Source organism: Malus sylvestris, chromosome 17 (assembly GCF_916048215.2).
Source record: "Malus sylvestris chromosome 17, drMalSylv7.2, whole genome shotgun sequence".
Lineage (NCBI taxonomy): Eukaryota > Viridiplantae > Streptophyta > Magnoliopsida > Rosales > Rosaceae > Malus > Malus sylvestris.
The window spans coordinates 19,454,892-19,469,952 of NC_062276.1; the positions used below are offsets into that span (position 1 = coordinate 19,454,892).

The 15,061-nt window shown below is 37.9% G+C and overlaps 1 protein-coding gene across 1 annotated transcript; it reads left to right on the top strand.

Annotated features, from left to right (window-relative positions):
* The first annotated feature begins 4,535 nt into the window (after positions 1 to 4,535).
* LOC126612653 (ABC transporter C family member 8-like) lies at positions 4,536 to 10,643 on the top strand. Its single transcript, XM_050281113.1, is given in 13 exon segments — positions 4,536 to 4,690; positions 4,983 to 5,739; positions 5,741 to 6,938; positions 7,027 to 7,347; positions 7,451 to 7,537; positions 7,623 to 8,243; positions 8,333 to 8,759; positions 8,762 to 8,791; positions 8,873 to 9,087; positions 9,178 to 9,483; positions 9,622 to 9,685; positions 9,805 to 10,044; positions 10,243 to 10,643. Coding segments are annotated over 13 exon segments (4,392 nt in total). The 5' UTR covers positions 4,536 to 4,665; the 3' UTR covers positions 10,344 to 10,643.
* The last annotated feature ends 4,418 nt before the right edge of the window (positions 10,644 to 15,061 follow it).

Consider the following 15,061-nt stretch of genomic DNA (forward strand, 5'->3'; position numbering starts at 1 on the left):
ATAGTATAAAGAGTTGATTCACTCAAACTTTTTGTAAATCCACACTTAGTGAAGTAGTTGTCAATTTCCCCATACCAAGCTCTAGGTGCCTACTTTAACCCATAAGAGCCTTATGCAATCTGTAGACTTTGTCCTCCTTGCCATCAATTACAAATCCCTCAAGTTGTTCAACATATACTTCTTCCTGCAATTTTCCATTCAAAAAATGCAGATTTAACATCTAGTTTATATAACTTCCAGCTTCTTTGTGCAGCAAGAGCAATCAAGGTTCTGATTGTGTCCAATCTAGCAACCGGAGCAAAAGTTTCATTGTAATCAATTCCTGGTTTCTACACATACCCCTTGGCAACTAGTCTTGCCTTGTTCTTTTGTACTGAGCCATCCACATTCAACTTGGTTTTGAACACCCATTTCACTCCAATGACATGTTTATCACTTGGTCTATCTATAAGCTCCCGAGTTCTATTCTTCTCAATCATTGACAATTCTTCTTCCATTGCTTTTACCAAGCCTTGTCTTGTGCAGCTTCTTCATATTTCTCAGGTTCCACAATACAAAGGTTGCATTGTGCCATAATGTCGTTTATGCTTCTCCATTTCACTGGAGTATGATCATAAGGCTGAGAGATCTTTACAGATTCATGAATATTGCTTTCTTGTTATTCAGTATGAAAGGGAATAAAGGAACTAGAGGCACTACCTTCAATCTCACTCAACTCATGTGAATTCTGAATGTAGGTCACATTAACAGAATTCTCTGAATTTTCCTTCCAATTCCAGATCATAGTTTCATCAAACAACACATCTCTTGACAAGATTAACTTCTTAGTGCATGGATCAAACACTCTGTATCCCTTCTCACATGTAGCATATCCAACAAACACACATTTGACACTCTTAGCATCTAGCTTCTATCTTATCTCAGATGGAATATGCACATAACAGATTGATCCAAACACTTTTAGATGACTAATTCCTGGTTTTCTGCCACTGTAGGCCTCAAATGGTGTTAGATTATCAAGTGCTTTTGTAGGTGATCTGTTTAGAATATACACTGCTGTGTGTACTGCCTCTGCCCACAGAAAGTATGGCATGCTTTTATCATGAAGCATTGCCTTGGCCATTTCTACAAATGTCCTATTCTTCTTCTCCACTACTCCATTTTGCTGTGGAGTATAAGCCATAGACATTTGTCTTTGTATTCCTTCAGTCTCTAAGAATTGGTTGAATTCATTTGATACAAACTCACCTCCTTTGTCACTTCTTAAGCACTTTACTTTGAAACCACTTTGTAATTCTACCATTGCTCTAAACTTCTTGAAACAAGTTAGAGCCTCAAATTTCTGTCTTAGGAAATAAACCCATGACATTCTTGTACAATCATCAACTAGTAGCAGGAAGTACTTATTCCCAGCAATTGATTCATTCTGCATAGGACCACACAAATCAGTGTGTATAAACTCTAGAGGACTACTTGCTCTCCAAGCTCCCTCTTTTGGAAACCAATCACGATGTTGTTTCCCAAACTGGCATCCGTCACATACACCATCAATATTTTCAAGATGTGGAAGACCATACACCATTTCATTCTCTCTGAGTTGTTTAAGGCTCCTGAGATTTAGATGTCCTAATCTCTTGTGCCACATCTAGGTAGAACTTGAATCAATGCTAGCTTTCAGAACAAGTTGATTGTTTTTCCACAGAGAAAGAGGATAACATCTATTTTTATTCTTCTTAACTTTGATAACAAGATTATCAAGAGAGGGTCCATCAAATATACTACATATGCCTCCTCTAAACAAGAGATAGTATCCATGCTCATCCATTTGTCCCACACTGAGAAAATTTTCTTTCAATCCTGGCAAGTGCATAACCTCCCTAATGTACTTCTTCCCTTTGTTAGTGTCAATTTCCAAAGAACCCATTCCAACAACATTTACTAATGCACCAGTGGGCATTTGTACCTTTCCAGCAACATTTGTCCTTATATCAACAAGAAGATCAGCATTCCCTGTCATATGATTGCTACACCCACTGTCTATGTACCAGTTACCATTGACATTTGTCTTTGAAATTGCACTATTAGGATATAACAAATTCTCTGCACTTCCACCTGATTTACAGAATTTGCTTTTTGCACAATCTTTCCTGCAGTGCATTCTCTAGCCCAGTGACCAAACTTATCACAATTATAGCATTTGGGCTTTCCCTTATATCTACACTGTGGTTTGGTACCCTCCTGACCCATTGACTGTGACTGGTACGTATTTGATACAGGACTATTGAAAGGTTTCTGTTGAAACCGAGGCTTTGAATCCCATTTCTTCTCCTTAGAATTCCAATTCTTCTTAAATTTCGATGGACCAAATTGAGTCTCACTCCTATTTTGCCCTTTTGGACTCACTGAGAATGATGCAAATGCTTTCTCAGTGGTATCAACATTATGTAAATCGAACAGTTGTTCTTGACTCTTAAAGATTGCAACTACTTCCTGCAATTCTACAGTCTCTAGACACTTTGTGTTTTCTATAACCAAACAAATAGAATCATCCGGTTTACTCAGACTAATTAAAACCTTTTGCACAAGTCTCTCATTAGAAAGAGATTCACCAAATGTTCTCATCGGATTAATTAGTTCATTCAGTCTTGTAAGATAACTAGATAGGGACTCATCATCTCGCATTCTAGCATACTCAAATTCTCTTCTAAGATTATGAAGTTTTACGGATCTAACCTGATCACCACTATGGTATTCGCCATACAGTAGATCCCATGCCATCTAGGCTGAGTCGGCGTTGGCAATCCAAGGAAAGATCTGATCCGAGACTGCGTTTTGTATAATACCTAGAGCCTTTGCATCCTTCATGAACACAACAGTCATTTCTTCATTGACTGCATCGTCCGATGACCCTTCAGCTTCCTTCTTCTTCTTCGAGTCAGGGGTTGTAATCCCTTTCTCCACCAGATTCCATAACCCAAGCGATTTGAAGATCGTTACCATCTTAATCCTCCAGAACTCGTAGTTCTCACCGGAGAAAATTGGAGTTCTTACCTCCGAGCTTCCAAATCTAGACATCTTGGTCCGACTATTGATTTCTCTCCTCAAATGGAACTCCAGCAACCTTCACCGAGATTTGACTTAGCTCAATGACTTCACAGCTTCACGCCCAGACTCAGTTGATCGAAACCGGCTCTGATACCATGTTAGTGTTTGATAGAGTTAATTCGAAGGAGGAAGAGAAGATGAAATTTCAGAAAAGGAAAAACAGGGAGAGAAGAACGTGGTTGTTTTCTTTCTTCTACAGAAACACAGAGGAATAATTTGTTTTCATTAATTGCCTCTCTCACACGCACACAACGTGCAAAGAGAGATATATAGCTTTACAAAACTGAGCTGGATCAATACAATCAAAACAGATCTCAGCCACTTATTTAGATATTGACTAAGATCATCACACATGGCACTCATGGCCTTTACATCTATATATCTTCTCACTTAGTATTTAACATAAGTGCATACACATATTAACATCACAACTTATTTCTCTCCGGTCCAGAACTCATAAAAAACCATACTTATTTCTCTCCTGTCCAGAACTCATCAAAAACCATCTCGTACAACTATGGAGACGTTGAAATAGGTAGCGATTGTTGTGGCCAAATAATCGTCAGCAATGGAGTCACGACATTTGGATGATAACTATTAAACAAACTGATATGTTATATTAAGGGTGGACACTGATATGTCATCTTCTTGTTTTTACAGTGTAGGTTTACGTAAAAATAAATAAAACCGAATAAAATACTCGAAAGTAGAAATTAAAGTAAAATTATAAACCTGGGTTTTCTGCGTACGAGTTGAAAAGCTATGAAATTTGTTTTCTGCGTATGTTTTTCACGATATCTATGATTAGCAGGAAAAAGGAATAAAGAGAGAAAAAAAAGGTAAAGGCAAGTTCTTGTTTATACATTCGGGTGGCTACAATATCCCGTGAACTTAAGTTCATCGAGATATTAAACTGATAGATGAAAGTGATGAAGATACAAGATTTGTTTCTTTAAATCTCACCCGTTGATTTGATATTATAGATTTTCTGCATACATTGTAGGTCTACGTAAACATATGAACTGCAATACACACACACACACACACACACACACACACACAAAAGAACAAGCTAAAGGTAAACTTAATTAATAACCTGGGTTTTGTGCAGTCAAGTTGGACTAAATAAAGATTGAATGTTTACCATTGCCTGAATCGTATAATCATGTTTGCTAAGTAGCTTGTTTTTATATAATAAATAGTAATTCAAGAAGCAAAATTGTAATCGTGAAGTGTATGGAGACAAGGAAATGCATGATGCCTATGTACAATAGTAAAGCACTTTTTTATTTTGCTGAGAATGTAGTCCCCTCCATACAATCAAACAAACAAAACGAAACAAGATGAGATGTGAGGTATACCACAGTTTAATTATTATGGTTATTATTATTATTTCTTTATTGACAAGATGTTATTTTGTACTACTCTAGGAAGATTCGAAGTTGGGTTCAAGGGGGCGAAATTTACGTGGGTTCTTATTTCTATGAAGATATATATTGAGATTTGAGCTCATCTCCCCTACATAGTTTGGGGTGCTGCTGCAGAGAAGTTGCTCCATACATGGCTTCGTTAAGGAGCCCACTCGGTAAGTACCCGATATAATTTTCTCTATGAACATGTTATGATTTTAGTGAACTGGGTTCATAAATTTGCTGCTGTTATAGTGAAGTAAAATTCTATGGTGTGGTATTGAATGATCTTCATCATGGCTTTTACATCTTCGACTCTTTGCCTTCTTTCTGTTTGATCATTTCTTTCTGTGAATCTATATATAACTGCACTCCATGCAGTTTTTCATTTTACTCATGTTTTCCTACTTTTCCCTGTGCTTAACATGCAGTTTTATGATGATTTGTGAACCTTTTTCGGATATGCAGGAAGTAGCCTTTCATGGATTTGTGGTGGAGAACTTGAATTGGGTTTTTACTGCACTCAAAGAACTATCATCAATGGCGTAAATCAACTCTTCCTCTTTACTTTTCTCTTATTTAGCCTTATAAGTACTATAAGGAAGCATTATATTACTGTTCCAGCCAGAAGGGACCAGTGCTCTCTAGTTGTTTCAATCTGCTGTGCTCTTACTAGCATTGCATATTTTGCTGCTGGTTTATGGGATCTAGTAGCCAATGATGATCAATCAGAACATTTTGTCCAGTTGGATTACTTTGTCCGAGGACTATTTTGGATTTTTTTCACATTTTCCTTGCTTGTTCAAAGATCCAAGTGGATCAAAATCCTAAACTCCCTTTGGTGGCTCTCCTCCTTTTCATTGGCCTCAGCTTTAAACATCGAAATACTTGTAAGAACTCATAGCATTGAGATGTTTGATGCAATGACATGGCCAGTGAGCTTGTTACTTCTCTTATGTGCTGTTAGAAACCTCAGTCACTTTGTTCATCAGCATGCCCAAGATAACAGCCTATCTGAACCTCTATTGGCCAACAAATCGATAGGAAAGAGCCAGAAATCAGAACTAGATCATGCTAGTTTCCTGAGCAAATTGACATTTGCTTGGATTAATCGTTTACTCAACTTGGGTTCCTCGAAAACATTAGCTCTTGAAGACATCCCTTCTCTTGTTTCTGAAGACGAAGCAGATTTAGCATACCAAAAGCTTGCTCATGCATGGGATTCACAGGGAGAAGGGCTCAAGCAGCACCGGGAACCTGGTTCTGCAGACGATAGTGAAAGTTTACATGAAAGAAAGTATGTGGATAGCATTATTTGCATTTATCAGGACGATTGCAATTGTAGTTTCTCCTCTTATACTATATGCTTTTGTAAATTACTCGAATAATGAAAATGCCTCTCTCTCTGAAGGCCTCACTATTGTGGGGTGTCTAATTATTTCCAAAGTGGTTGAATCTTTGAGCCAGAGACATTGGTTTTTCAACGTGAGGAGGTCTGGAATGAGGATGAGGTCAGCCTTGATGGTGGCAGTTTATCAAAAGCAGCTGAAGCTTTCTAGCTTGGGAAGGAGAAGACACTCAGCTGGTGAGATTGTAAATTATATAGCAGTTGATGCCTATCGAATGGGCAAGTTCCCGTGGTGGCTACATTCCACATGGAGCTATGCGTTGCAACTGTTCCTTGCCATTGGAGTTCTTTTTTGGGTGGTGGATCTTGGTGCTCTTCCTGGTTTGATTCCTCTCTTGATTTGTGGTCTCCTGAATGTGCCATTTGCAAAGGCACTTCAAAAGTGTCAGTCCCAAATCATGATTGCTCAAGACGAGCGACTCAGAGCCACTTCTGAGATCCTTAACAGTATGAAAATCATCAAGTTACACTCCTGGGAAGAGAAATTTAAAAACGTTGTTGATTCCCTTCGTGAACGTGAATTCAAATGGTTGTCTGACTCGCAATTTAAAAAAGTTTATGTCACTTTGATGTATTGGATGTCACCCACCATCATCTCTTCAGTTGTCTTTCTCGGATGTATCCTTTTCAAAAGTGTCCCTCTAAATGCAAGTACCATATTCACGGTTCTAGCTTCACTAAGAAGCATGGGGGAACCTGTAAGAATGATACCAGAGGCTCTTTCAATGATGATCCAAGTCAAGGTTTCATTTGACAGGCTCAATGTGTTTTTTCTTGATGACGAGCTGAAAGATGACGAAGTAAGGAAGTTGCCCTCACAAAATTCCCATAAGAGCTTAAGAATAGAAAGGTGTAATTTCAGCTGGTATCCTGATCAATCAACCGATCCAACTCTCAGAGATGTGAATTTAGAAGTGCAACGGGAGCAGAAAGTTGCAGTTTGTGGACCAGTTGGAGCCGGAAAATCATCACTACTATATGCTATACTTGGAGAAATGCCGAAAATTTCAGGAACTGTGAGTTTAAAACAGATGAAAACTTCAATATACTGGATGCACTATGTTTTTTAGTCTTGACACTAACTTTATTAATGCTTGCAAGCAGGTTGATGTATTTGGAACCATAGCCTATGTTTCTCAGACTGCTTGGATACAAAGTGGGACAGTTCATGATAACATACTCTACGGCAGGCCAATGGACAAGAACAAATATGAGAATGCCATAAAAGCTTGTGCTTTGGATAAGGACATTGATAGTTTTGACCATGGTGATCTTACTGAAATAGGAGAGAGGGGGCTTAACATGAGTGGGGGACAAAAGCAGCGGATTCAGCTGGCCCGAGCTGTCTATAGTGACACTGATATCTATCTTCTTGATGATCCCTTTAGTGCAGTGGATGCCCATAATGGTGCAACTCTATTTCATGTAAGAAAGACAAAGTTCAAGCGTTTTCAGAAGCGTGAAAACCACATTTAGCTTAGTAATCTCGTTGTGGAAAGAGTTTACTCAATTTGAATGAGTTATGCAGGAATGCATCATGGCTACTCTAGCAAAGAAAATTGTGATTCTGGTGACTCATCAAGTTGAATTCCTCTCAAAAGTTGATAAAATTATAGTACGTTGTTATTAACTCATTTTCAAAGTTTATGTGCAATAAAGATTCAAATTATTTTGCACATGAAACCTTGTTTCATTTGTAGGTAATGGAGGTTGGACATGCCACTCAATCAGGAAGCTATGAGAGTCTTTTGACAGCAGGAACAGCATTTGAGCAGCTTGTACATGCTCATAGAGATACGGTAACAACATTGGGTCGTTCCAATAATCAAAGTCAAGGAGAATCTGAAAAGGGAGATATAGTTCGGCCGGAGGAACTTCAGGCGGGTTACCTCACTACAATTAACAGTGAAGGGGATATTTCAGTGAAGGGTGTGCCTGGCGTGCAACTAACAGAAGAAGAAGAGAAAGGGATTGGTGATGTTGGACTGAAACCCATTCGGGATTATTTTCTTGTGTCTAAAGGAACTCTTCTTCTAATCTTAGGCATAATGGCACAATCTGGTTTTATCGGATTTCAGGCTGTTTCAACTTATTGGCTAGCTCTAGGCATTCAAATGCCTAACATAACCAACGGCATGCTCATCGGCGTTTATACAGCTATTTCAACATTTAGTGCTGTGTTTGTATATCTAAGGTCATTTTCAACAGCCCATATGGGATTGAAAGCTTCCAAAGCCTTTATCTCTGGTTTCAACAATGCTATATTTAAGGCTCCCATGCTCTTCTTTGACTCAACCCCTGCTGGCCGGATTTTGATACGAGTGAGTGGTCAAAATGCTACTTTATGCACTCTCCTAACTGTATTTCAATCACTCGTTATCAAAACCATTCGATGTTTCTACTTTTGCAGGCCTCATCTGATTTAAGTATTTTGGATTTTGATGTACCTTTCTCCATGATCTTCATTGTGTCTGCTGGCATTGAACTGCTAACAACGATTGGAATTATGGCTTCTGTCACATGGCAAGTTCTCATTGTAGGCATTCTCGCCATGGTTGCCGCAAATTATGTTCAGGGGTATTACCTAGCCACTGCAAGGGAACTAATAAGAATCAATGGAACAACTAAAGCTCCGGTTATGAACTATGCATCGGAGACATCACTTGGAGTGGTTACCATAAGAGCTTTTAAAATGGCAGACAGATTCTTCCACAACTACTTGAAGCTAGTTGACACAGATGCTCGACTGTTATTTCATTCTAACGCAACCATGGAGTGGTTAATTTTAAGGACAGAAGCACTTCAGAATTTGACCCTTTTCATGGCTGCTTTCTTACTTATCTACTCCCCAAGGGTTATGTTGCTCCAGGTACTTATTAGAGCAATCCTTGTTTGAATTTCATGGTGCTTATAGGTGTTTATCTTGAACAAATTTTCTCAATATCTGCAGGGCTTATAGGGCTTTTGCTGTCATATGCTTTATCAATAACGGGGACACAGATTTTTGGGACTCGATGGTATTGCAACTTATCCAACTACATTATCTCAGTTGAAAGGATAAAACAATTCATGATGATTCTGCCAGAGCCTCCAGCAATTGTGGAGGATAAGAGGCCACCATATTCATGGCCTAACAAGGGTAGGATAGAGCTCTATTCTCTGAAGGTAATATATTATTGCTGTTCTTTAACGACCTTATCATTTGATCGAGTTAAAATTCTAACCATTAATTATTTCTTTTTGGTTGGTTTAAAGATAAAATATCGTTCAAATGCTCCGCTAGTTCTAAAGGGAATTACATGCACATTCAAAGAAGGCACTAGAGTAGGAGTTGTGGGAAGGACAGGAAGCGGAAAAACTACACTCATAAGTGCTTTGTTCCACTTAGTAGAGCCGACCAGTGGTAAAATTCTTATAGATGGACTTGACATCTGTTCAACGGGTCTAAAAGATTTAAGAATGAAGCTCAGCATCATCCCTCAAGAGCCAACTCTTTTCAGAGGTAGCATCCGAACCAACTTGGATCCTCTAGGCCTTTACTCTGATTATGTGATATGGAGGGTGAGCTAACTGACTCCTGTTAAATGATGAAAAAGTCTTTCCCTGCATAAATTTACTAATGAAACCATGTTTTTAGGCATTATATACAATGAGTGCTGTTTCGTACTAGTATGATTTTAAGGACATTTTCATTTGCAGGCTCTAGAGAAGTGCCAACTTAAGGCGACAGTCAGCAACCTACCTAATCTACTCGACTCCTCTGGTGGGTTTATAATCTTTCCTATGGAAGAATGAGAAACACAATCATGAACATCTTACTTAACCCCCGGTTCCAACTATAAACATATTGTTCTGTAATTATAACTATAATGACTTCAACAGTGAGTGATGAAGGGGAAAATTGGAGTGTCGGGCAACGCCAGCTCTTTTGCCTTGGAAGAGTCCTTCTCAAGAGGAACAGAATTTTAGTTCTCGATGAGGCTACTGCCTCCATTGATTCTTCAACAGATGCCATTCTGCAGAGAATCATAAGGCAGGAATTTGCAGAATGCACGGTTATAACCGTAGCTCACAGAGTTCCAACTGTTATAGACAGTGACATGGTCATGGTCCTCTCCTATGGTATTCTTTTATCTTTTGATCATATTTTAATCAAACTTAATACATCAAAAAAATTAAAAAAAAGGAAAAAAAAATACGAATAAGCTGATGCTCGACAAGCCTATGTGCTTAATCCAAACTGCAGGGCATGTGCTGTTTTGGTAATTGGATATTAAATCCTAAAGCTAATATGTAATGTGATTTTGTTTAAAAATATAGGGAAGCTGGTGGAGTATGAACAACCTTCAAAGCTGTTGGATACCAACTCCTACTTCTCCAAACTTGTTGCTGAATATTGGTCAAGCTGCAAGAAAAACTGATGCCACCAAAATGTCAGCAACCACAACTCATCTAGTTTGCAATATGAATTCCCTGCTCCAAGAAAATCATGATTCATGGCTGAAATCGTCGATGGAACGCAATACTTCAATTGTGGGAGTGAGAGACACTGATCAAATTATCATTTGTAACTTATAAATTAATATTAAGAATTATGTCCTTGGAAAGTTTGCTGTTAAAATTATTTTTGTGTAATGAGAAGCTTGAGGTCACTGTAAATTATGAAATGGAATAATGGACCTTCAACTTTTCATGTTGGAATAACACTAATTGTAGAGACATGTTTTACTCCTTTCCTTTCTTCCTTTTTCCTTTTTGGGTATATTCATATTTCCAAGAGCATCCCTTTACTTCTACGGAATCAAATTGATGATGGTTTCATAGTGAAGTTGATGATAAGGTTTGGAATGGATTGGTAATTAGATTTGCACTACAAGTTTCTTGATGTCTAACATTTACAGGTCTGATATACTTGTAGACATAAGAATAAAATTGAATATAATTTTGACAGAAGCAGTAGTGTTCAAGTGCTAATCAATTATTTAGTTAATATGCCCTTAATTACTTGATCATTTCATTTGAATTCCTTCCACAACTTCACATTGCAGTGAAATAAAGTAAAAATGATTTACAAAATGAACTCTTTCAGAGAATGGAAAACGAAATTGTTTTTAAAAGAGCCCCTAAATTTAGATGTTACGCAAGAAAAAGAAGGTCAAAGTGCTTCTCCTAAAGCCCACTTGGCATATTATCATGCTTATTTTGACGTACCCTACGACTTTTAAGAGAAGCACTTTTCACCACTTTTTATTATCTTCACGTATGTTCTGTATCCTTTGAGACAAAAGTGTAGGCAGGCAACAAAATATATGATTTGGCACTTGACAACCTTACTGCAATATATAATGCAAGAGCTAGTTTATCATTTATGACAATTCAAATTCATTGAATAAACGTCTTAATTAGAATCGTTTATTCTTTTGGTCATCTTTTCAAGATTATCTAAATTATATTTGATTTAGAATAGTCATCCATATATAATAAAAAAATAACAGTAAATTATAAGGATGCTACTATTGTCATAACAATGATTTGTTTGGCACATATAGGTCTCTAAATTGAACAAATTTTTCTAAGATGAATATTAGATGATGATAAAAAAACATGAATGGTTTCGATTATGATATTTTTATAAGGAGAAATAATGTCATATTAAATATGAATGAGGAGTGGAGTTAAGTTGTAGAGGAGGGAGGGTAAAATGACAATTTACTCTAAATTACTCAAATTTAGCAGACGTTTATTAATAATCGAACATAAGGAGGCAGACACATTGCCTTTGCCATTTTTTGACATACAAAATTGTACTTTAGACTAGGGCCTCATTTTAATCTTGCACAGGGCCTTCTAAAACATTAAACCGGCCATGTCCGTTGTACAAAACTGTTATCACGACTTTTTGCAAATTAAACTGCTCTAAAACCCTCTAGAGACAATGTGTGAGAGGTCTTAGGTTCGATTATTATTAAAGGCAAATTTGAACAACATCATTACTAGCCCATTGTGAGGCTAAACTCACCCCCTCCTCCTTAGTGTAGATAATATCGTTTGTTAAAAAAAACAAAAATCACTCAAATACATCATGTTGATATGTTTATGTCCTTGTTCATAGCTTATGAGATTGTACGTTGTTAATTTGTGGTGATGATATCGATACCAACGTTTTTTTAACGGTTTTGCTAAACTACTTGCATCTTATATTTTGACGGACAATAAATCTAAACTATTAATTTAAGTTGATTTCACTATCCAACTAATACAGGAACATGAACCATCATCTTTTCCTCGTTTGAGCGGTTTCTTTTATAAGACTATGACAACAATCTCTGTGGACTCTGCCCACGTTTCAGCCTAGGAAAGTTGCCTTTCATGACTAAGAAGGCGAGGATCAAAATCCCATTTGGTATATATGCATGCATCATAAGTTAAAAGTTAAAACATATATAAATATGTAACTAGACCGTAAAGCCTGCCAGTTAAATAAGTTTGAATGGCCTTTTGTTTTCTTCTGTTTCTTTAATTTTTTTAAAGCTGCACAATTTGTTCGTGGCAGGAATTTCCGTCGGGGATGCTTTCTAGCCGACGAGCACACAGCTCCCCGAGAGGTCGGCACCGGTTGATGCTTTCTGTCGGGCTTCTGCTTTACTGGCGGGCTTGTCAGGCAAAGCCTGTCGAGCAAGGCTTGTCGGGTAAGGCTGAAAGAGAAGGACAGAGTTAACTTTGAAAGGTGCCTTTGTGGGGCCATAGGTATAGGCCTTGAGGCTCACAATCAAGATTAACTTTTAAGTGCTCAGGCGTGCCACTGCCATCTTCAGCATGGCAGATGTAAAACGGATGATGAGTTTTAATTATATATATACTCGAGAGACTATGTTAGTTATGACAGGTGCCTTTGTGGGACCTTAGATGTAGGCCTTGAGGCTTCCCGTTAATAACTAACTTAGTACTCGTATATATAAGGTTCGTTTTCTTGGTTATATGAGTCTTATAACCATTATACTTCTGATTACCTGAGCTCGAAGAGCAGAATGAATCCAAATAGGTGCCTTTGTAGGGCCTTGAATGGGCCTTGAGGCTTCCCATCAGAATTCATTCTATACTTAACGTTCTAGCCCAAGGAGCAGAATGAATCCAAATAAGTGCCTTTGTAGGGCCTTGAATAGGCCTTGAGGCTTCCCATCACAATTCATTCCGTACTTGAACGTTCTATGGTAATCATAATATAATAGAAATAAAACTAAGTGACAGGTCGATTACTTGCGCCTCAAGTAACTTCGGACTTCTTGTTTATCAAAGCTTGTCGTGGATGGGTTAAGTCCACCTAAGGTTCTTTTTTTATGCCTTGAGGCCAAGGACTTTTGAGTGATCAAATCTTACATGCCCGAGGGCTTAGAACTTAGATCTGGCTTGAAATGTGAAGACATATTCAAATCGGATTCAAGCGCTGAGAAAGTCTTTTAATAGCCATATTACTAGAAATAACTTGGATACAACTTGTAATATACAACATATTGCTAGGCTAATGAATGAAAAGACAAAAACAAAGAGGGTCGGGCAAGGTTTAACCTTGTCGGGCAAGGTTGATCGTCTTGCAACTTCCTATCTTTGTGGTTTATCAGGAGGTTTGAAAGCTTAGAAAAGGGGTTGGGAGATGAGTTTACAGAAAGAAATCGATACTACAGCAAGAGTTGAACAGGGTAGCAGAGCTATTACAAAGGGTTTATCCCGAAAGGAATGAAGGCTTGGGCTAACTATAGCTTCGTTTTGAAGGCAAATCTGGCTTTGAGCAGAGTTTGTGCTTGTATTTGTTGGTTTGTTTGAGTGTCCTTAACTCTAATTTCTCTTTCTTCTTTTATAGACACTTTGACTTGGCCTCCTGTAGCAATAATCTTGCCCGAATGCAGTTTAAAGGATAATGACTCATCAGCTATTTACTTGTACTGCCACTGTAAAGTACTTTTGGGCTGATTAGCTGACTGGTCTATACCACTTGGCCCTTGGGTAGGTGAGCAAGTGGTGCAAATGATCTGCACCTAGTCAGGAAAGGCTTTTTCTGCCTTCTGGGCTTGGGCTGTGCTTCGGGCTTTTCTCCTCTTTTTGGGCCAACTCCCTTCTGAGCCCAAAGTTTAAGTTTTAACCCAAACACAATCCTTACTTCTTTTTTTTTTCCTAAACAAACGATATTATTTATATTAGGGAAAGGAGGTGAGCTTAGCCTCACAATGTACTAACAATAAAGTGGTTCAAATTTACCTTTGGCGAGAATTGAACCTTAGACATCTAACTAAGAAGTGAAGGAATAACACTAGACCCTAGTACTAAGTGACAATCCTTACTTAATGTTTTATTAGTAAATAGATGTTCAACTCTTGCATGACGGCATGGAGTCGAACCCCCTGTCGGTGGCTAATCTAACAAAATCTATTGGACAAAAAAAAAGAAAAAGAAAGAGGTGACTTGTTTCTTCAGAGAGAAACAAAATGAAGGGGATCCTCCACGGCAGGCTATAAACTTTGTGAGAATGTCACAGCCCATATAAAAAGTACAATTGGAAAGAACATAAATGCAGAAAACCAACATTTTCAATCTTTAATATTAGTTTTTCTATGATATGTACTACTAAATGGTTCGAAAAGTCAACAGTTAGATCTCATGTATAGAAATCTAATGGATTTTTGCATGAAATTCATACCACTAAGTGAAACATGGCAATGTAGCTAGACCCCTTTAATATGTTAGAGTTGAATCTTGTAATGGACAAGGATTGTCTGCCCTCCCACTTCCGGTGTCCTCCCATACCCTCCTGTTTGTGTGGTCACGGTTAAGCCACGTCAACATTTTAGATTATTTTTTATAGAGATAATAAGACAAAAATGAATAGTAATATAAAATGTTGACGTGGCTTAACCGTGACCACACAAAATAGGAGGGCACGGGAGAGCACCAGAAGTAGGAAGGGCAAACAATCCTTGTCCTCTCGTAATTTCTGTTTAGCATGTTTTTCTCCTAACAAATGTGGTAGGTGATAGTCTACCATATACATCTGCGACGTGAATATGACAATTAGTTTTATCTGTTTGGTTTTGTGAATTTCCTAATGTAGTAAGTGTTATAATTAGGTTAATTTGACCTTTCATAG